The 23,471-nt window shown below is 33.6% G+C and overlaps 1 protein-coding gene across 1 annotated transcript in view; it reads right to left on the bottom strand.

Moving 5' to 3' along the window:
* The window catches only part of RPGRIP1L (RPGRIP1 like), a 61,576-nt gene that overhangs the window by 14,382 nt on the left and 23,723 nt on the right, over nt 1-23,471 (bottom strand). Inside the window, exons 11-21 of the mRNA XM_031615150.2 lie at nt 21,110-21,216; nt 20,868-20,924; nt 19,626-19,805; nt 18,846-18,963; nt 17,465-17,917; nt 16,234-16,385; nt 13,837-14,203; nt 12,246-12,460; nt 11,656-11,739; nt 9,129-9,291; nt 7,934-8,031 (exon numbers count right to left, since the gene is read on the bottom strand). Coding sequence (XP_031471010.2) covers nt 7,934-8,031; nt 9,129-9,291; nt 11,656-11,739; nt 12,246-12,460; nt 13,837-14,203; nt 16,234-16,385; nt 17,465-17,917; nt 18,846-18,963; nt 19,626-19,805; nt 20,868-20,924; nt 21,110-21,216 — 1,994 coding nt within the window. The remainder of the gene's footprint in view (nt 1-7,933; nt 8,032-9,128; nt 9,292-11,655; nt 11,740-12,245; nt 12,461-13,836; nt 14,204-16,233; nt 16,386-17,464; nt 17,918-18,845; nt 18,964-19,625; nt 19,806-20,867; nt 20,925-21,109; nt 21,217-23,471) is intronic.

Below are 23,471 nucleotides of genomic sequence, written 5' to 3'. Positions count from 1 at the left end.
TATCATATACTATAAACAAAGACATCTGTATCTTGTTCCCATAGCCACCTGAAATAGTAATATTAGTAATATGAGGTATCAGACATTTGCCAGTGAAGGAGACCTTTTAAACTTAGATGCCTACTGCAAACTATACCACAATTAGTTCAAAAAAAAATACATCAAATCACAAAGTACTTGGGCATATTAAGTAACACTGTACATATATGGAATTCAATTTCATACACTGAACTTGTCTAGTAAAATCAAATACCATTAATTGGTAAAATTAACAATATGATAATAAAGTATTCCAATTGGTCTCCATCAGAACCTTTGCTTATTGTCTTTAGCTAAAATGACATTTTTTCTATTGCTTATATGAAATTGTTTCATATCTGTATTATTTGGTTACAAGTACATTTTAATACGTTTTATTGTCTTTAAGTAGAAATGTCAGATCTGACAGGTAGAGTCACAAGTAACTGTGATTTTAAAAAAAGAAAAGCCACTACAATTTCAAAATCGAAGTACATAGATGAGCATTCAAAGATGTGAGTCATCAAACAATAAACAAAGCTCCTTGCAGTACAGAAACGTTTAAAAATATTTATTTATATTTTCTTACTTTTTTTCTTTCACGTTCACAACTTTATTAAAAATATTTCCCCTAGTAAATATTTCAATGAGACCTTATGGTAAATGTAGGTCATTTGAAGCAATAAATTGTATTCAAAAGATCAGCATTCTAGAATCAGTGTCAGAACTACAAATCAATATACTAATTTATTATGGAGATAGCCCATGTTTTTCCAAGCAAATTATATTATTAATCAAACTGAAAAGCAGGTGTATTCTATTGTAAAAATATCCATCATATAGAACAATTTCCATTGCTGTCAAGCCCTTTCAATATTTGATGAAGTAATTTTACCCCCTCCTTTCAAAAGACATTTCCTTTTATTATGTATCCTAAGACACTTTAACTAAAAACCCAAATCTGAATATTTCAATAAGGTTGTTTTATTATTCAGTAGATTCATGGAAATTTTACTAGGATGACAGAGAAAATTCCACACCATTCTGTCTCCACTAATACAGGTACATGGCTTCAGCTGGCAATATTACTAGGATTAGCATAGAATGATGAAATATTTAAAGGAATTTTTTTTTCTAAAATCTAATAAATCAAATGACTGCCAAATGTCATTAAAGTGATGGTCTTTGACTTGAATATGCTTTTCATATTCAAATTTGAAAAGAAAGAGATGAAAGCCTGGAAAGGTTACTCAGTTTCAACTAATAACCTCAAGCACTCTACATTCACATGCATAAAAAATGAAATTGGCTCCATTGTCTAATCTTACTTCAGAAACAACTCTTTTCTTCTTGCACCGAACAGATGTATTAGCATCTGTATTTTAAGTGATACGCTGAGGTTTGTTTGCCCCAAACTATTTAACAGCTACGTCAGGCTACTTTGTATAGACTGTAGTTTAGGAATCAACTCCAAATACCATAGCCTGTATTATGAACTGGTTCTTTTACATCATTTTAAGTTGGTTGACATAATCAACCCTCGTAAGCAAAGAATGTTATAGTTTTTTAAGGAGAGCAGGATAAATCCAGGTATTGATGGTACTGTTAACTCAGAAGAGAACAAATAACTCAGTCATACTATTACAAAGTTGTAACTGTTACAAAGTTGTAATTATTATTACTTTTGTGCTAAACACTCAACAAACAAAGACCTCATTTTATTAATATTAGGCATGAATACAGCATATATAAAAGAGAACAGAAGCTGGCTTAAAAAAAAATTTGCAAATAAAAATGCAGGACTGATAACAGCATAGTTACTATGTCATATTTCACTACTAATATAAATCAGTCATATTACGTGGCCTGTGGTGAAAATATACATAGCATGCAATATATGATAGGAATTAATTTTTAAACAACTATTTACACTTATACGATGTAGACTGAAGTATTTCATTTAAATCTTTAAGGTTTTCTGCTTCGTTTTGCTTTTTCTTTTGCCTTGGTCTTATTTATTAGTTACTATTCAAGTGAAAAATGAACAGCTTGTCTTGATCAATATTTTGCACAGACAATTACATTTTGAAAGGAATAAAACTCTTCTTCAAATATTTTAAACAGAAGTCTAGTAAGAAATTTCCTCTAACAGAGAAATTGGATGTACCAATAAAAAGAATTCCAAAACAACACCTTTCAATGATTACTTCTGAGAAACTGGTACAGCGTGAGGGAAAAGAAATATGGGCAAGATTCTTAATCTATGGCAATATTCTTTCTTTCTGTACCATTTTTCATGTCAAGATGAACATCTCCTATTTTCTTATTTTTCCCATATTCGTGTAGATGTGAGGAAAGAAAGGAGGGTACAGCAACACTCCCTTTCCATTCTTGTAATGGATAGCATTACACAAGTGCACCCACTTCAGACTCTCTTAAACAAGGAGTGACCTCTCTGTCACCCGTTCTTTAATAGCTGTTTTAGAGTCAGACTTGCTGTGAAGAAGGGAGAGGCACACACAGCTCTCATAGGATCTCTGGCCTTTGCTATGTGTTAGGGGTAGAATGCAGCACTACAAAGTTAGTGCAGCACAGCAAGGTTCAGTACAACCCAACCAACCTCTATGAAAGCAGTACTGTTGCAGTCCTGTACCAACCTATACCCATCTATCTACTGCACTCCAAGACACTTCCTTTTTTTTTTTTCCTTCAGTGTTTAAACACTCACACTTTATGCTACCAGATAACTGAGTATCAAATACCAACAAGGATCAAAACTTAAAGCCAGTTAGCTACACATTAGTAGCAGCTGGTCACAAAACTCTGTAATTCAAATGCTCTGTACAAGCTTTAACACATCTTCAATTTCTGAAGCAAGCATGAACCTTAGCTAACTAAGCATAAAAGACAAAAAAGCTTAATAAAAAGAGCACTTATTCTGTACAGTTCAGCTATGTTCATACTCATCAACATTTAAACTACAGAGATAAGATTAAACAAAAAGTATCAGTAATATGTAAAAAAATAAAAGCCTACAGAAAAACAAACAGGACAGGATTCTGGCTTTTACATGTTCGCTTTATGTGGATCATAGACTTGGATTTGATTTCAATAATAGATTTTAAAAAAAATTCTATTTGAAATAAAAGCCATTTAGGAAAAAAGCCTGGATAGGAATGAAGTATCAGTATAGCATTTCCATTTGCTAAGAGGGAAGTTAGAGTGACAAAATACAACAAATGGCATATTTTTAAGAAAGTTATTCTTCTATTTAGAAGCTTAACACATTATATTTGTGAAGGATTCCCAATCTCCCACTATGCTTTGTTTGAAGACAATATCAAAATTAATGGAATATGACTCTCTTTTATACTACCCACAAAAAAGTGAAAAAAGTTATTGGTAAAGTATTGCAGCTAATGAAAACCCAAATTATGTTTCTAATTCCATGCTATGCTCTTTCAACCTCCACTTAGGAAAAAAATAGTCCTTCTGTTCTTCTTTCTACTTGTAAAGTGTCCATAGGTAACTTCCACATCAATGAGCTCTGATACATGAAGTCTCTCAAGTAAGAAACTGAGGAGCATTCATATGCACAAGCTCAGCAAATAGTACCATCTAGGTTCAAAAGGACTTCTGTGGATGATTTTCCTGTGGTCTTATATGCTCATCCTTATTTACTTCGACTTAATTTAGTATTCTGTCTAAATAGCTTTAATTGTTATGTAAAATATAATGTGTTACCTAATGACTTAGGATTCTGTAGTTTTGAATATTTTAAAAGCTGATGTTTGTGATGGGGGTTGGTGTTATTCCTCCCTTTTCTCTCAGTTCTTCCAACAAAAACAATGGCTGGTACGCATTTCTCATTACTACTTCAATTATATGAGCCAAGTACTGGAAGCTGTAAACTCATCATTTTAGTGTCTACTCAAACAAGGTTCACCTCAAGCTTTATCAGCACCTTAGTTTTGTCCTGGATTCTTTTTCTTTTTTATTATAGTTCCTGTCTAACAGTGACAATAACACAGTAGGACCATAATACAACCAACAATGATCTTATAAATGGAGAACAGCTAATGCTGATTTTTAATTTTCGACCCATCAGTTCACTTTGAAAATAGTGACTACAAATGCTTTAATAAATAACTCACACTTGACCTCAATAAACAGTTCTGTTTCATGAATTCTAATTCTTGTTTTGATAAACTGCTGTAATTATCTTACTTTTCCAGTTTCTCAAAAATAAAAGCACTAAGCAGCTAAGGTTAGATCTAGACAAGACTAACAGAATACTGAAGAATTATTATTTTTGATAAAGCAGAATCATACCAACTCAATTACACTGCAAAATACTAAAACCTTAACATTTTAGGTCCATAAAATTCAGCTTGGGTCAGTTTAAGAAAAGCACTGAGTACTCAGGAATCTCCCTAAAGGTACACCAAAGGTGCTGAACTCCTGCAGAAAGTAAGTTTAAAAGAGGAATAGAGGAAGACAAAGTTTATAATAGCAAATGATGCCCAAATCACTTTTTCTTCAATGAATGCAGATATTTCACAGGAGGAAGTGCAATATTTAACAAACTGTACAAAAAAGGCACAATAAAAGGTAAAGTATTTATAGCTTTCCTATACATAAACTTTGTTTAAATAATCTCAACTTTTCACAATCATGCATTGTACAGATGAATCACAATCAACTGCTGATAGTGCAATTGATTGTTAATAGTTTTTACAAGACTTCAGCATCTATATGAAAGATGATCTTTCACATATATATGACCCAGAGATCTAAAATGAACCGACAATGACAATTTTCAATAAACCTCTACGAGTGCAAGATCTACAGTATCTGCAGTGAAATACAGAGATGTAAACACACCTAAAGAAAAAAAAAAAAAGTGGGACCACCACCAAATGAATTGGTTTTGCCAGTAATTGCCTTATGGGCATATTTTAAGTTGGAAGCTGACAGCAGTAAATTATATTGTGTAACTGAATGCTGTATTATCTCCTCTACAGATTAAGTGCAGACACAGGGGTGAAAGGGAGGAGTGAATGAGAAAAGAGGTTTTTTTAATATAAAGACCATGCCAAAGAAAATGCAAATTTCCAGTTTTGATGTCTATTTTGAGGATCTGAAACAAGGCTTTTAATCAACGTATTATACATCAAATTGATAATGTTAACTTCTGATTATTCAAATGTATGAAATATTCATAGAGAACTGTCCAAACTTTTACATTTCTCAGACTTCTTTTCTCTATTAATTATCATGCCTGGAAGCTTTTCAGTAAAAGCAGCAGCCATCAGCCTGACTGAACCTGACAAGCTAGCAAGGCCCAATTACACTGGCACTCTCTGGCACTTTGATGTGCTGGAAACGAAAAGAGATAGGGGCAAATTGTATAGCACATTATGTTAATGACTTGATTTAATCCAGCCACTAAACTTTATGTAGCCTGTTAAAAAAGATGCTAACACTAATTACACCACTTTGGAAAGGAAAGAAGGGGACAAGCATTTCATACCGACAAAGTGAAGCTCATAAATGTTGTAAATGAAATGAAACAAAATGAAGTAATCTATGATTAATTATACATCATAGACAAGAAGAAAAGAGAAAGAAGCAAGTGGTACAGCTAAGTAGTGGAAAATCTGTTAGATTCCCTTTATGATCAACATATCTGAGAAATAACCATGAACTGTCTAATTTGCAACATGCAAAAAAGAAACAGTATGATCTTAAGTAGCTTAAACAGTTTGGCATACAACTCAGATTCATAGGATAATTAGCATAACAATCACTTAAAATCACAAGACTTATTTACACTGTTTGATTACCAGCAGGATACTTATCTCACAAGATAAAAGGCATTGGTTTTTAATCTTTTAAAAAATATGAATTCAGTACCAACTTTCACATGCTGTATTTGGTAAACTAGAAATTTCAAATACACCGACGCCTAATTTTAAAATCAAATTTGTATCACGTGTTGCCTCCATAGCCTATAGCTTTAATTTTACTATTCACTCTTCTTGTACATGCACTTTGTTACCTGATGAATAGATCTACAAAGAGGGAAACTTGAACTCATTCTACTCGCTCAAATGTTTTTACATGGTTTTGATAACATGAAATAGAGGATGACAAGGAATGCACAGATAAACCCTATTATTGTTTGATTTGGTAGAGATGAGTAGCAGTCATTTAAGTTCTCAAAGTTACAGATGGAAATGCAATGTTCATACATAATGTATGTTTTTAAAATGTTTTGTTTTCAAAAATACCTTCTTTATCTCACTTCAGCTTATGTAACTGGTGGCATTTAGCATTACTAAAACCCTTCTACAACTTTTAAAAAAAAAAAGTGCAATATTTCTCCTGGGAAGTATTGCCTTAAATTGCTATTTGCTTGGCTAGATTTCAAGCAGCCTTTACTTAAATAAAAAACAGAAAAAAATCAAATTACAACTAGGCTGACAGGATATAACAGTATGGTATATCCTTACTCCTTTAAAAGGAGATTAAGACAGACCAGAGAAGTCTTAACTATTAGAAGTACTGAAATCAATTTCAAGTGTTAGATGTCTGCTTTTCAATATTGTTTGGTGAACATTACATAAATTATATTATAAAAGTACTAAATGGTCTAATATTTATAAAGAACCATACTACTGAAATACTGTTCAAAGTAAATTTTCCACACTGGTATTACGTTGTTATATTTCATATATGTGACTCTGTGCTCATTAACTGCAGGTTTTTAGGACAAGCCAAAAGAATTCTACTACTTTACATGCACACAAATAGAAGTACAAAAAATGTACTCTGAAATGATACTGTCCCTGCACAAACTTTTATGAAAACAAATCTTTAGTTCTTAAATTATTGTGAAGTCAAAGAAATCTATTTGGTTGCATTGGAACGCGGGTAAGGTTTCCATGCTATTAACAGCCTCAATCTTATGCAATTTTAACAACATTTAATCAAATGAATATACTAGGATGAATCAGTAGATTTACTACGGACCTTGACCAATTAATTTTTTTTCTCTTTTCTCAAAGCACCAGAAGTAAAAAACACACATTTTCCTAAGTGTGGCAAAGACAAGACTGAAGGAGGACTGAACAAAGAAATAAAGATCTTCAGACATTCACATTAGAATGTGCGAGATTGTGGAACATTAGAATGTGGAGATTTCGTCATAACTAAAATTTGATCTCAGATTTACACTAATTAGAAATCTGTAGTTCCAAGATTTTGTTGGTCATAACAAATGCAGCACAGAAAGATACCAGTAATTATTAATGTCTCCTAATTTTCTATAGTTTGTTTTTGGTTGATCCAACACAGGGAAGGATAATACATGGAAATCCCAGACATGCGAACCAAGGTTTTTCTGGCAGCAAAAATCAAGTTACAAGACTGGTAACAATGACAACAAATCAGGTTGCTAAAGAACAACAAATAGAGAGTTAAAGGAACCAAAGTGATCAGAAATGTACAAAAACAAATCATGTCATAAAATAAAACAGTTAAGCTGGATGAGACCTTCAAAGACCATCTAAGTTAAACTTACTGCCCAGATCAGGGCTAATCAGAAGTTAAAAATACCAGCGCCTTTTTTTCCACTTCCCATCTTCAGGAGGATGCAGAGAACAATGAGATAACCTGCAAGCAATGTTTCCTCCAGAAAACCCATGTGGGCCACTGTCACAGGAAGTGCCTTCCAGCCCTTTTATGAACTTTGTTGCCCTCTGGATGCTTTCAAGTAACTTAACTTCATTTATATATTTGGGAATCCAGAACTGTACACAGTATTCAAGGTGAGGCCATACCAGTGCTAAACATATAGTCAGTTTTTTTTTTTCTTAGACTTAGCAGATTGCCATAAAACACTCCAACTGACCTGTATAATATTCTTGGATATTGGACTTGTAACAATACAGTCGTCACTGTCAGTTTCTGATTCAATGGAATCATCTGCGTGTCTATCATCTTCATCTGCTAAAATAAATTAAAAAAAAAAGTAGTTAAAAAAAACCCACTGTGTCTGTTGTGAATCTGAGATTTGCTGGACAACATGTTAGTGATATATTAGCTACTCCTAGTAAACACTGTACAATAGTGTCCAATAAACACTCCCTTGCAGAAGGCAGGAGTGGCAAACTGACAACCTATGAAGTGGACTACATTGTTGTTGTTTGTTTTTCTTATTTTCTGAAATATGAACATCTCTAAGATCAAAGTTGTTAAGTATAATGATACAAGTCCTGTGAGGAACTTAAGTATAAATATCAGTTAGCTTAATAAAGGATACGGCCTGAATTTGTAGTTTTCCTATGATTAGCTTTAATACCATACACAGCCAAAGAATTACTCTTCTTTTCTTAAATAAAGTAATTCTGTAATGCAGATAGATTATTTTCTAGAGCATTCAGGCCCCTCCATTCTGAAACAAATTACTTAAAAATGCAACAGGGATTCAATGTCTTGATTTCCAGTTTTACTAATGAATTCTTATGCAGAAGCTGTAAAGAACAATGTAAAATTTTAACATCCTGTTTCTTTCCCTATTTTAGATATGGCTTATTTCACTAACACACAGTTTAGCTCAAAAGTGGAACAGAATGACCCAGCTGTTATAATCTTGAAATAAATCTGCTTCTTAACAACTTTATGTCACAGTTGTGATAAGGCACACTATCCTTTCACAGTCTGAAAGCGTTTCCAATATCAGCACTGGCTGTTAGCTGCAGACAAAAGGAGCATATTCATTAAAACAGTCTTTATAACAATGTAGTTCTAAGAGAGAATATGAAGACATTCAAAATTGAAGCCAGCTTTCTTTTAATTTTTTATGAATCTAGGTCAGATACCAGATTTTTGCATTCAATTACAATACAGTTTCCATTTCAGATGAAAATAACACCACCATATCCACCACCCATCTTCAGCTAAAAAGTACACCAGAATATCATTTCTGTCATGAACCTTCTCATAATGAGGCAGCTCCCACTGCTAGTAAGAAATGAGAGGAAAAAAATAAAGAGACAGATTTATTAAGGAAATATAGCCACTTATTCATAAAGAATGAATTCTACCTTCTGATTCCAGTTCTTCAGTAATTTCTGTCTCATTTGCAGAGGTAACTGAGCCTTGGCCAGACAGCTGTTCTTCTGGCAAACATGAGTGGTCTTCTTTCTCCTGTTGAATTTCTTCAACAGTCTCCTTTGCCTCAACATCTGCTAGACTTTCTTCTTTAACCTTACATATTACATGCAATATAAGAATAAATAATATCATAAAACATATCTTGCAAGTTATGAAGGTTTAAAACATGAAAAGTTGTGACTCACATTCATTATATATATACATACCTTTTAAACAATTATATTGTTTTGGCAGTATAAGAAGCAATGAAAATTTTTCACATGCAGTAACAAATAAATGATGCAGAAGACACAATTCTCAAACAAAGGAGAGGCAGTAAAAAAACCATTTTGCTACACCACTGAGAAAGCTTGCCAATTTCCCACAAGAATTTACTTTCATAATCAATTGGACTAAGGCAGCATTTAACACTTCGCTCTTAGAATGCTACGTATTTAACAATATTCCAAAGTCACTACATTTCTGTTTCATTTCCCACCCCATTAAATGATGATAATTTTTAAAACAAAGATAAAAGCTTTATCCAGACATAGAAGGTAATGAGTAGATATTCTAATGACCAAAAAGAAGTCAAAAGAAGGGATCACTTTTTTCCCCTCATATTTCACGTCTGACTTAAGAGATATTCCTTAATAACAGCACAGTTTTTAATGTATGACTGAAGAGATAATGTAGATATGGAATTCAAAGGCAACATGTTAGAAAGAACTGCAAAAATGAAATAATTTCATACCTCCAAAGCATTTGGACCTGTTGGATACTTTATAATTAAAAAAATATAGGTATGAATTTACTGGTGGAGAAATATTTAGACAGGAAATTACACCCTCCTTTGCTTCTCTGCATTAGTATTACTGTTTCTGCTAGAGCTTCCACCTAAGACACTGAAAAATTCTTACAAATGGTTTGGGACTCAATGTGAGACAAATCATTCATCCAATTTTTAGTGAACCCTCTTTGCCTATAATTATTTGCTTAAGATCATAGAATCATAGAATCGTTTGAGTTGGAAGGAACTCTTTCAAGGTCATGTAAGTCCAACTCCCCTGCAATGATCAGAGACATCTACAGATACTGGTTGCTTAGCCTGACCTTGAATGTCTCCAAGGATGGGCATTCACCACTTCTCTGGACAGCCTGTTCCAGCACCTCTCCATCCTTATGATATAAAACCTTTTCCTTATGTCCAGCGTAAATGTTCTCTGTTTTAATTTGAAGCTTTTTTCTCTCGTCCCATTGCAATAGACCCTGCTAAAGAATCTGTTCCCTCCTTTCTTACATAACCTCTCTTTTGATACTGATCTGTTCCATTCGTCTTGCATGAATACATTCTTGCAGAGTCACCACAAGATTCAGACTTCAGAGAAAGTCCAAGTATTTCATGATTAGTATTAACAGTACTCTTGTCTGTAACCAGACACCGAGACTCACATTTTTAAAGCCAGGACAGCTGCCCACCCATTAATGAACAACTCTTGCTAAAGATCGAATAGCTAAATCTCTGCCTTAGACAACCATATTTTGTGAAAAATTATCAGATTTTAAGAGGCTGCTGTTCGGATAGCTAAAGGTGTTGTGCCTGTAACTATACATCTGACATCTCAGTTGATTTCTCTCATATTTTACTTCATTCATATTTCTAGTCTGTGACATAAAGCTCAGAATAAAGCTCTAGTCATAGTAAACTAAGCAATAGAAGAAAGCTGTGAGTTGAAAATGTATGTTACAAGTGAAAAATAAATCAAATCAAGGTATTTGCAAATAGAAAAAAAATCATCATAGCTAATTTTTAAGAATGCATGAGTTATTTGCAGTGTAATATTACCAATAATACTCATAACATTTTATCATTAGCTTTTAGAGAACCAACCAGGAATTACAGGATTTGATTAATACTGTCAGTATCCAGCTAAAAATCAAAAAATTAAACCATGTTTGACTTACTTCCATGCAGATCCTTTTAGAGTACAGAAGGATGTGCAAATGACAGTTTATCCCAGACCTTGAAATATAATTGTTTCCACAGCATGCGTAGTTGCTGCTGGTAAAACTTGTTGTACAGGAGTGACTATGAGTGGTGTCAAATTTTGTATCCCATTGGTACAACACTTCAAATTGGTTTCAATCAACTTAACTTCTACAGTCACTTATATGTTTGTTGTGAGTGGTTAATTAATAGAGCTAAGAAACAGTGGAGAGACTGTTAATCAGTCCTGTGGGAATCTGCTCTAAACCAATGAAATGGAAGCTCAAAAGCTGCAGAAGACAGCAAGCACTTTTGAGGGAGTCTGTATTAATTTCCAACCTCTATGCAATACTACATTATCATTCACTGCCTTGGACATGCCACCTTTTTTAGCTGACTGTTCCTGTTTACTAGCTCTACAGTTTGTGCACAATGTGACCTAAGAAGGCCTCCTTGCTTCAATATGCACAAACATAATACATTAAACTTACTGTCACCTGTACTGAACTGGCATTCACAAATGACACTTTCTTGTCTGTTTGAGCTGTACGGCGTCTTGGTTTCGGTACGGGTACCTATAATACAAAAATAAAGGTGACGTTCATTTATTGACATATTTGAATCATTTTGAATAAATTCTGAGAGACCCTAATTTTTCATTTTAGACAAATGAAACGCTCCTAACTTCAATTCTACATAGGAGAGATGATGTAGTTTTTGTTTGAATAACTTCCCCAAAAATTGAGATCTATTTCAGTATTAAGGCACAAATGAGTGTAACACTCTACAGAACATCTATGGAATGCAAAGTGAGTTCCATGTGAGAAATTACTGTAGGACTAAACCAAGAAGTATCATGTATCTGACAGAATGAGTTATTACTGCTTATCTTCAAAAAGTTTTGAATACAAGAAAGATTTTACTTTCCAGTGGAAGTCCAAGATAGTAGTTATCTGAAGCATTTGTACTATGCGTTGTTTTACAGTAAGGACAAATCCTGGTCATCAGAGAAGATCTAAGTGATCTGCTGCAGTAGGTCTTTCATATCTCTTAGCTTCTTCAAGTTTGTTAAATTACTTACTGTCACTGATGAAGTTAAAGGAGGAGAGAAGCTTGGAGGTTGCGTTTCTTGTTCCGAAAGTAATTTAGGTGCCAATGATTTCTTATTTTGAGTGTAATTCTCCAAGTCTGAAGCTGCTGCGGCTCCACTTGGTGGTAGGTAGGCAAACTTCCACTTTAACACAACTCTGATAGCACCAGTAACTCTTCTTTCAGAATCTGTTATTTCAAATGTACCTGACAACAAAAAGTAAATTTCATTTGAATAGATTGCATACAGTGAATTGCAGTGCAAAGCAAAACACGATTCAAACACAACAGTTTTTGCAGTCCTCCTTTTAGAAAGTATTTCATTATTGGAATAAAGCCAAAATATTGTGTTTTTCAGAGTCAAGTGTACCCGATGTAATATTGAAGATATTAGGAAATACAGGATTTAGAATGAACAGGACTACTATATTCTTTCAGAACGTCTTGTAGGTTCTCAGGCAACCTAACACAAGATAATTCTCACTAACATGGCTCAAAATTCTCATTTTCTACTAATACTTATTTTTGTTAAATAAATAAATTGATTTTTAAAATCTATCCATTGCTAAGTATTTATCAAAGAAGAAACATTAAATTCACTTGGAATTTTTCACCTATTATTCCTTTCCGTGGAGGTAATTATAAATTACATTTTACAGTAATCAAATTGTAAAATTTTCAATAAACAATCCCATATGCATCTTATAGTTGGTAATCAAATAATCATTAAGTAGGTTTTGTATTATATACGCCACAGCAAATTTGTAAATGATATTAATTTGTGGGTGAACAGTTAATGCCCTGAACGCAGAGCTGCTTTCACACAGAATGGAAAAATGGGCCTGACAGTCAAGAAGTTCAATGATAGCAAATGCAAAGTCCTGCATCTGCCCCAGAATATCTTCAAGAAGCAGTGGAGGCTGGGGGTTAATAAGCAACAAGCAGCTTTCCTTGCAAAAAAAAAAAAAAAAAAAAGTCCTGTTTTGAGAAACTTAATAGAAGCCAGTAAAGCTGTGTTTTTGCAACAATGAAGGCCAACTGCACTCCAGATTCCATCAGCCAGAATGCAGCCAGCAGGTCCAGAGGAGTTTCTTACTCTATTTAAAACACCGGTGAGTTATCATCTGGAATACTGTGGCCTCTACTGAACAAGACAGACATTGACACACTTGAGCAAGTCAATTGGAGGACTACCAAGAAATTCAGGGATTTGGAGTACATGACATAGAAGAGTTTCAAATAAGTGGATTTGCTTGACTTTCAGAAAAAGCAGCTCTGAGTGGAGACATCTTATTGCTGTTTGCAGCCACTACTTGTAGAATGCAGAAAAGATGGAACCATGGGTGCACAGCAGGAAGGAGAGCCAACAGATAAGTTGGAATATCAGAAAGAAAAAGGTGCTTTGCTTTTTTTTTTTTTTTTTTAAATCACAGAGGAAGTCAAACACTGGAACAAGATCTGACAGTAGATCTCTATTCTTGGAGATATTTCAGATTTAACTGGGCGAAGTTCTAAAGATATTTAAAAGATATGTTAAACAAGAAGTGAAGATTTTGTTAGGTTTGAAAAGATCAAATTCTTACCTGAGATAGATCTGTTTGATGCTAAGGGAATAAGAGGCACATTGGCTTTCCCTAAATAGCTATCTTCTCCCATTTCAGCATCGTCAAATACATAAAATGTTAAGGATTCCCATTTCAAGTATTGGTCTAACTCTGCAGTCATTGGCATTTGGAAACACATATGGTCATCTATTTCTGGGTTGCTGCTGCTAGGAATGATGTGAGTATCATGGTGTGCAAAATCGAAAAACTTGTAGACAACATACGAATTTGGCTGAAGATGTTTCTTTTGGGATTGTAGACGGTTACAACATTTTATTGTAACAAGGAGCTCATTTAAATCACCATCTGTTGAAGTGCTGACTTGGGCAGTTCCGGGAATTGGTTGCTTTATACGAAAAAGAAGTTGAATTTAAAAATTAGAATTCTTATGTTGGCATGCTAAGAAATATATAAACAGAACAAATAAGTTATCTAGATGACACTCCAACTACTGTTTAACTTTCTATGCCAAAATATAATTTATTCTATAAATTCAACTACAACCCTCTTTGATTGCAGGTATAAGGATATAATAGATCAGTCCTTTCAAGAATGTGATTATTTGCCTAATTCTTCTAAAATATTGTGACCCATTTGCCATTTGATTATTATGGTAGCAAAGTATTAGGGATGATTCATAACCAGTGCCACTTTAAGACTATGGATTCTGATTTTGAAAGCTACTCTGTGTGAAGACAAAAAGAACTGTAGTTATTTTTATATGTATTTTTCAATAATTAAAATAGCACAGCAGATTTGCCTTCCCCTTTTCTTTCTCCAAAACCTTTATATTAACAAAGAAATGACAAAAATAGAAATCAGCATAAAAACAGCAAAAATACATTTGAAGTGGAATAAGAAAATGGGTAAATTAATAAACATTAAAGAACAGCACAAAAGCCCAAATAATACAACTGTCTTTAAAGAAGCAATCCCCAACTACATTCACCTCATAAGGCTCTGCTTTCTTTTATAGTAATGTATCACAGCTAATTTCATTCACTGTACCTAATTATCTTGCTTATGGAACTCAGAGTTCTGTCTTGTAGTATTTGGGGGAACATGAATCAATTTGATTTTGCATGATAAAATGGTAAATATTTTTATTAAATAATCCACACCGAAATTGGCAGAAACAGTCAATCATGACAGTTTCAGATTCTCCTGAATATGTAACATTAGGACTATTATTTCTAGCTACAAGCAGAATTGGGAAAAAAAGAGTCTTTATAGCAGTTTATGTACAGTTCACGTTTCCATGATTTCTGCCACTCATAAAGGACAAAGTTTCATATTTATATTTTAATTAGTGAATGTTTAAATTTTGGATCACACAACTGAAGGTAACTCTGCAGCTCCAGACTAATAGAATCTGTAACATAATGTAACCACCTGTGCCATTTCTACATGACTTTCAGTTTCTGCCATAAAACATCTCTGAGAACTGCGTGTCTCAAACATCTACTTTAAAAGCTGTTCTTCATTTCTGCAATTTCTCCTATTCTATTTTTTCCTTAACAACCAGTATATTTCAATTGCTTGAATTTCCAGTTTTAGAATAATTACAACAAAATGCTCTGTTTCATGTGCCTTATCTTCCATCCGTGTTTGGATTTGTAACATACTTAGAAATAACAATAAAAAAACAGAGAAAACTACAGATTTGAGCATTTAACAATGGCCAGATTTTAAGAGTCAGTTAAAAATACCTCGGAGTTAAAAATACCTTTGAGTAAAAGCTGATTTAAAGCAAATGTTACATTGTTGTCAAGCCCAAAGATACTCTGAAAATATCTACGCTGACCCTTCACAGAATTTGTACATCATACTTCCCATTATGGAATCAGTACAGATTTTGGGTTATTATAAACTCACACGGTTGTATAGTAAAAAAACATTAAAGTCACACTAGACATAGAGTTGTTTTTATTTCCCAAATTGATAAATCACTACCAAATAAGGCTTTATATCACAATAATTCTCTTCATCAAGTAGTAAATGAAATTAAAATAAGAAGTGAAATTATCTCAATGTCAATGTACGCAAACATGATGAACTTTTAGAACTTTCTGAACAATTGCTTCATCTATAATACCTCACTGAGACCTGGCTGGTTTAACATTCCTGAATAATCCAGTGTGACAAAATGTAAACAAAATCTGGCTTTTACAGGTTAAGAAAAATAAATACAATATTCACATAATAATTTCAAATGTTCTAGTGACAGAGTCTATAAAAGTAAGCAACTGAAGTTTAACACTATGCCTCTTCAGCAAAACTCCAATTCAGCTGTAATGCGGGAAAAAGAAAATGCAATGGGAAAAAAAAAAAAAAAAAGAGTTTATCCAAAACTACGTAATACAAAACTAAGCATACCTGGAGTGGTGATTCGTGTTCCTTCAAATTGGGTGTTATAAACCCTCGAGCCTTAGACTTCTCTTTGTAAAGACCAATGGATTGATCCATAGGAGCTCGTAACCGGATCCAGTATTCTAAAGAACCAAAATCTTCGATATTTCCATTCACTCCTAAGGAAAGATGGGATCACACTTTCACTTCATCTTAAAATGACTTCAGAACAATGATTTAAATTAAAAGAAACAACAACAACGCATACCAAAGCCAAACCAATACCCCACTGTAGATGTTACCATTTGAAGTATTTTCTACTGTAACCAGACCATTTCTGCCTTTTCAATGCTTTATTAGTATTAATTATAAGCAGACCTCTCACCTCTTCAGCAGACTTAACAGTTATAACTACAACAACCATAATTTCTTCTGCTATATATTGATGAAGGATGAGGGTAGATAACTATGACATTTGGGCCAAGCATCAAGCACTGATATTTGACAGTCTTATAAAGCAGAAACATTTTTGTTTTCCATGTATATTACACTAATCAGAGAAATTATATATGTGAGAGTAAAATAATTTAGTTCCATTTAAGTTCATTACTAGACCTGATTGAAATTATTTTTTCATTGTTAAGTAAGTAGGGTCACCTTGTATCAATAATGGTCTTAGAGAATGAAGGAAGCCTGCATTAAACAATATAAATATAAACAATATAAATAATATATAAAACAATAATGAAAAATGAAAGAGAATGTCAAATTTTGAAGATCTTCTCTGCAGCGTTCACAGAAAAACTGTGAAATATGAATAGTACAACAGTGCAAACAAGAACTTTGCTCTAACTACTTTTCTCCATGCTGTCATCATATAATTATATTGAGAAAGGTAATACTATCTTAATAAAATCACCTTTGTGTAATTACACTTGGTAAGTAACTTCTGTACAAGACAAAGAATCTCCTGCTACTTCTAGACAAGATTCTCTAATATTTTCAGCATGTAGTAAACTTCTAATATGTCACATCAGGTCATTTTATTAATGTCATCTTTGTGCTCATTGATTCTGGGTAAAATTGTACTGTTGGAAGAGCTAGAATCAACAAAAAATACTGCACATCCAATGTAAAAAAATTTTTAATCCATTCCTTTTTCTTTGGAAATAGCAATACTTAAATTAATTGTTGGTCAAATATAGATTAGTGGTCACACTATCACATGAAACAAAATACTTTTTCATATGTTAATTACCAACTAGATCTTCGGTGCTGTAGATCCTCCCATTCTGTTCCAGGGTTTCATGGAGCGCCACCTGGCATGCTGCAACTGTCTCGTAATCTGTACCATATGCATGATGAACCTCAAGAGTGATACTGTTATTCTTTATGTAGTGCAAGAAGCAGTTATCAATCGGTACAAGATACTGAGAAGTGAAGTCATATGACTGCGTATTTCCATGCAAAACAGGAGTTGTTTGAAGTTCGAAGTCATAAAATGCAAAAGAACAAAAAGTTGCAGGTTCATGGTCACCAAAAGCATGCACAGCTGCAGAAGAGACGATCACTCTGCTGATATGAATTTCAAAAAGGCCCTCTCCTCTTTCTAAATGTTGAGTTGCATGAAATTTATTCACTGGATTGCCTGGCAGTATTTCCGGTTTGAATTTGTACTGTTTAGTACCATAGACAACATCTCTCAGTTGGGCTGCAATAAAGAAAATGGGAGCTACAACATGACCGTTTAAAAGTCAAATATAATTCATGCTTCCTCAGAGAAGTAAAAGTATAATTCAATTACATTAACAATATTAAATTCTTAAATAAAAAACAACAAGCAACCAACACAAATTGCACACTTCAAATCAGACATCCATGGTTAATTTAGCATGCTCAAAATACTTACACAACACAGTTGCATCAGTATAACAGACTGCTAGAAATTAATAACAGTAAAAAAGCCAAAATGCAGAAGTCTTACATGATGATCAAAGTAAGTATTTTTATGCTAAAATTTAGCAGAGACTTCAGATGGGTATTTTTTAAGGGCTGAACTACAAATTATATTACGTGCTGGGGAAAGAAAGAATAAATGCTTACGGAATTAAGACATAAATCATCACGCAGTCCTTTAGCACAGAACATGCAACTTGGAGACAAAATATGATGAATGTTGTTACATTAAGCTTTGCAAGTCACCCCATTTTGGGTTCCCATTTACTATTTATACTATACAGTAAGGTCATTAAAACATAATTTCAAATTCACGATGTTAAAATATTCCATAGGCATATTATGCCGTAACTTTGAGAGTTTTTGCAACATACAAAAAGGTACTGAACATCAAAATAAAAAATTTGACCACAAGTACGTAATTTAGAAACAGACATTTGGCCACTTATGCTGCAACAGCTGCAGCATAAAGCAGCCTCTTGAAACTTACAATAATAAAAGAATATAATATTCTTATAATAATATAAGAATAAAAAACTTATTTTATTTAATAAGTAACAAGTCAATAAAACATGATACATAACAGGCCATGGAGGACCTGATCTTTATGTTAGTTTTAAGAATTAAAAGGTATTTCAACTGATGAACAAAAAAAATTGAAGGAAAATAGGATTCAAAAATACCTTCAAGTTTTCTGATGCGTTCAGCCCTACTATCAAGAAGATGGACATACTTTCCTATTTTTAACTCACAGTCTTTCTGTAAACTTTCCATCTTCTGTGCCATTGTCTCAAATTCAGCCTGAAAAAAAATTACATGTGATAAAGGATCATTAAAGCATATCTACACTGATACTGCACATGCTTTTGGCTACAAAAGAGAAAATACAGTTAAGTTTAAGAATTTATGGTAAAGAAAAATAGCAAATTTTAATTCAACACCATAGCAATCAGTTCTAATTTCAGCAAAATCTAAAATCATTATTGAGGAAAACTGACTAGTGATTCAGTCAGAATAATATTCCTAGTAGTTTTTGTAAAGATTGTATTATTTAAACCTTACATGGATCAAATGAAAACCAAAATATCATCTGCAATAATCCAGCACAAGAGGCTGAAAGCAGAGTGTTGTGGAAAAGGAAGCTTCACAGATAAGTGTGCATACTGTTTTCCAGTGTGGGCCTGATAAGAGCTCTGAGATAATCCCATGAAGCCAAATGCTTAAGGGCTCTAATCAGGGTGAGTTAAAAGACTGAAGTTACAGTCATTTGGATCTGATGGTTTTTGAACACTTCCTTCAACATTAACAAATTTTATGTTAGGTTCCTTCATAAAACAGTGGCGTGGACGATGAATTTGGAAGCCTTAATTATGACTTAATTTTTTCCTGAGGGAACAAGTTCCAATGCTACAAATATTAAAATGTTATCATGTTATCTACCACTACGAGTGGAGTTTAGGTACCTGGTAACCTTTGTTAATCTTATGCTGTACAATCAACATATTCCTTGTCTTTTCAAGTTCGTGCACTGTTTCCACATATCTTAACTGCAGCTTCTGCATGGAACGTTCCAAATCTTCAGGGCTATAACCACCTTCTTTTTCCAAACATAAAAGGTCCCCATTCTGCTGCTGCTTTGGAACCTAGAGCAAATTTTAAAAATCACTACAAAAAGCTCTTGCAAAATATCTAGATATTTTTGTGCATAGTTCAGTACAACACTGAAAGAAGAACATATGGTAACACAAAAAATAGAAATGCTGTGGACCTGCACCTGCCACAATTTTATTTAGTAATGTAAACTTCCAATTGTTGTACATTTCAAATGTATGAGATATTCAGATCACTCTTCTCAATCCACCTAATACATTTACCTTTTATATACTTGAAAACTACGCTCCAGTGAATGCCCAAGCCTACATTACTGCTATTACTGATGTTTTATTTTTGATCTTTTCCTTGCTTTACTTCTTTTGTTATCATTACAGAATTATTATTAGCTTTCAAGTATCAGTAAGATTTTACTTATAGTAAACTTTATAAATTTCAGTAAACATGGTTTAAATTAAATGCAAGTCTTCAAGAACAGAGGAAACTTAAAACACTCATTTCTTCCCTGCTCACTTTCAATTCAGTTCTGACAAAAAATAAAACTACAACTTACGAGCAAGAGAAAAAAACAGCTTTTTCTATGTATTTCTCTATTAGTAAATATAGAGAGGATAACTAGTTAGCGATGAGGTTGCTCCAGCACTTTTTCAGAGCTTCTACACTTAGAATATGTTCAAAACAAAGAATTAAAAAAAGAAAATGTTTTTAATCAACGTTACAAGAAGAACAAGATGGTGTGATTGCTCATTTAAATGAGAAAGAGCTTCAGAAAGCTTTTCAGAAAACACTTCAGAATCTGGTTTAAATTCCCCTTTAGTGTTATTACAAATTCTATATAACTCTAGGTATGAAAGCCTAGTGAAATCTAGGTAACTTCAAATTTCATCCTCACAGTTCTCATCTTTCCTTTTGCTTCACTGTAACTGAAAAACGACCAGTGCACATATATATGCAGGAAGCATGAACTACTGCAGGAAAAATCTAGCCCTTGACAACCCAAAGCATTGCGTCCAAAACAGGTAACATGGAATAGCAAACCAAGAACTAAAACATCTTTTAAAATGAAGAAAAAAAAAGAATTCTTTGCAAGTCACCTTTGGGAGCAGGAGAGCGTCATTGAGTTCTGTCGGATCAACATCTACGTCACATTCCTGAAAGACAAATACTCAATGAAGAGGTGGAACGAACACTGAAGAAATATATTCAGGATAACAAGATGCATTCTCACTAGACATGACATGTTTTGAATATTATTCTTTTACTTAAAAGAAGTACTTGCACTACAAATAAAGCACAGAATGTTCTTCTTGGTCGCTTTATAAAAAGATGATTTTACCTTGGTCAAACAATTCACGCGATTTTTCAGTTCATCTAGCTGTTGCTTATTTTCCAGGTAGTGAGACTGCAGGTCTTTGTTCTCCTGCATCAGCTTTTCCTTTTGGTCTGCACATTGGGAAATAACAAAACATTGCTTAACTCAAAATAACTATAACAACAAAATAAGCTTGCTTTTTCATATTAACATATGCATAAAAATGTCACTGAAAGATGTAGAAACTGATTTATTTGGTACAGTGAAATCTTGTACTAGCAAACCAGGAGGGAGCTGGGTAGGAACCTGCTGTTTCTTAGATCTGGTAGATGTGTACAGATTAAAAAAAACATAACCAAAACATTCTTACTTTCATGAAGATTGAACTGACAGCATCAAAAATCTACACTTTATATCTTTCCAGACAGACCAATAGACGAGGCTATATAGTATGACTTCACTGGGTTTTTGCTTTTGGGGAAGGTTGGGGAACAAAATAGTGTCTGAGTTCTCAATCTGAATAACTAAACAATTTCACTTCTCAAAGACTGAAGAGATTTTCTACAAATACCCACTAATGCAGAGCTATTTCCACATTGACTTATCAGGAGCTACAGAAGAAATTTGTCTCATGACAGAAAAAGCTTCAGGATTAGAATGAACAATTTAACTAAAACAGCACGCTTTCTTTCACACAAAAAAGTTTTAAAAGCGCTGAAGTTTCTAAGGAACAAAAAGTACTCTCCTGTACACACTCCTCCCCAGTTAAGCTCCTTATTCTCTCAAGAACAATGCATTTTCACCTTTTTTTTTCCACTGCATTTTTGTATTGAATGTATTGAAATGCCATGAATTCATATTGCAGATCAGAATGATAGAAATGTTAACCGTCAGCTTGACAGGCAAGCATTAGCTGTTGTAATTCCCATCTGCACTGGTGGGAGTTGATGGGTATAATATTACACACTTAGTTGAGAATATATACTATAGCTTTCAACAGATATTCCACAATATCATTTTAATGCTGGAATCTTTTCTGTTGACCTTCAGGGCACAAAGCACAACTTCACTATTTTCACAGAATAGCTATTCAGTTTTGAGTATTGGACTCAGCAGGAAACAGGTGGCTGATATACTAGTCTCAAGGGGTTGGACATGTTTCAAAAACTGACATCAGGTTAGTTTTAATTTAGCAGAGTTTATATATCAGATGACATCTTCACTAAAAATAAATCATCTGTAGAACCATTCATTGATCCTTTACACAGTAGCCTTCTCACCCATGCATGCTGGGAGACCACAGGAGCTATTTTCAATTCAAATACAAACAAACCAGTAAAGCTTTAACTCTCTGCAGTCACGAGAAAAAAGCAATGTATTTGTATAACTGAGAAGAAACTACACTAAGCTCTAAAGACAAAAAGCTAAAAATAATCGAGTATGTAAGAAAACAATTAAGCCTTTCGATAAATACAGCAGTGAGACAGGGGTGAGGGTGGTAACTTGTGGACTCTCTGAAGTAATATATTCAATGGCTGTTGGGTGGGGGTCTCAGGAAAAAAAGAGTCCCTCGTGCTGATGTTGTTTCTTTTTCCTACATTATAAACTGAGATCTGAGCTGAAGCTTTCCCTTATCAAATTGTTGCTAATTTTCTGTCCACAACAGCAATCTTAGTTCACTGTTTTTCTAACAATAGCCCCAGTGAAGGTTTTGTAGACATTTTTAATATGGCAAGCTATTAAGGGTAAGCGTGAGGGAAGTTCTGCACTAGTTCCAGGCATCCAATTAGGACAAAAGGTAATTCAATTCTTCTGCTTTTAAAAATGATGTGCAGTGAAGACACGTACCCTGAAATATCACACTGCTTAAATTTTTCCAAAGACAAAAATCCTAGATATGTAGACCTTGAAGAGTGTTAGAAAATCTACTTAAGCTGTAGCAAATTCAGTGCAACAAACTGAAAATGTAGTATACTGTTGATCTACAAGCCCTGAAGTGCCAATTTTGGGAAGGGCTAGTAAAGATGAACTTGAGCCATAATCATATGAATTACTTACAAGTTGTCCCACTTCATTCTATTAGATTGATCACAAGTGTGCTACCTCTTAAAAAAACACATTTAAAGAAAAAATCTGTAGAATATTTAGTTTACTTCTTGTCCATTCTCTTTCTGGAAATTTCTTGTTGGCACAGTATATCACAATACAGAGATAAAAGATTGCTAGGTTCTAAAGATTCACTGAGTTGTTCTACATCACAGGAAAAACACATATGAAATCATATTTTGAGAAGAACAAACTGTTCCACTGTAAATGTGAATAAAAATGTGCGTACACTCAAAATACAAAAAAAAACTAAATTCATTAAATTGAAGGGTCTATGTAG

This window comes from Phasianus colchicus, chromosome 13, assembly GCF_987193195.1.
Source record: "Phasianus colchicus chromosome 13, bPhaCol1.hap1.1, whole genome shotgun sequence".
In the NCBI taxonomy this organism is placed as follows: Eukaryota; Metazoa; Chordata; class Aves; order Galliformes; family Phasianidae; genus Phasianus; species Phasianus colchicus.
This window is presented reverse-complemented; position numbering and strand designations above follow the sequence as displayed.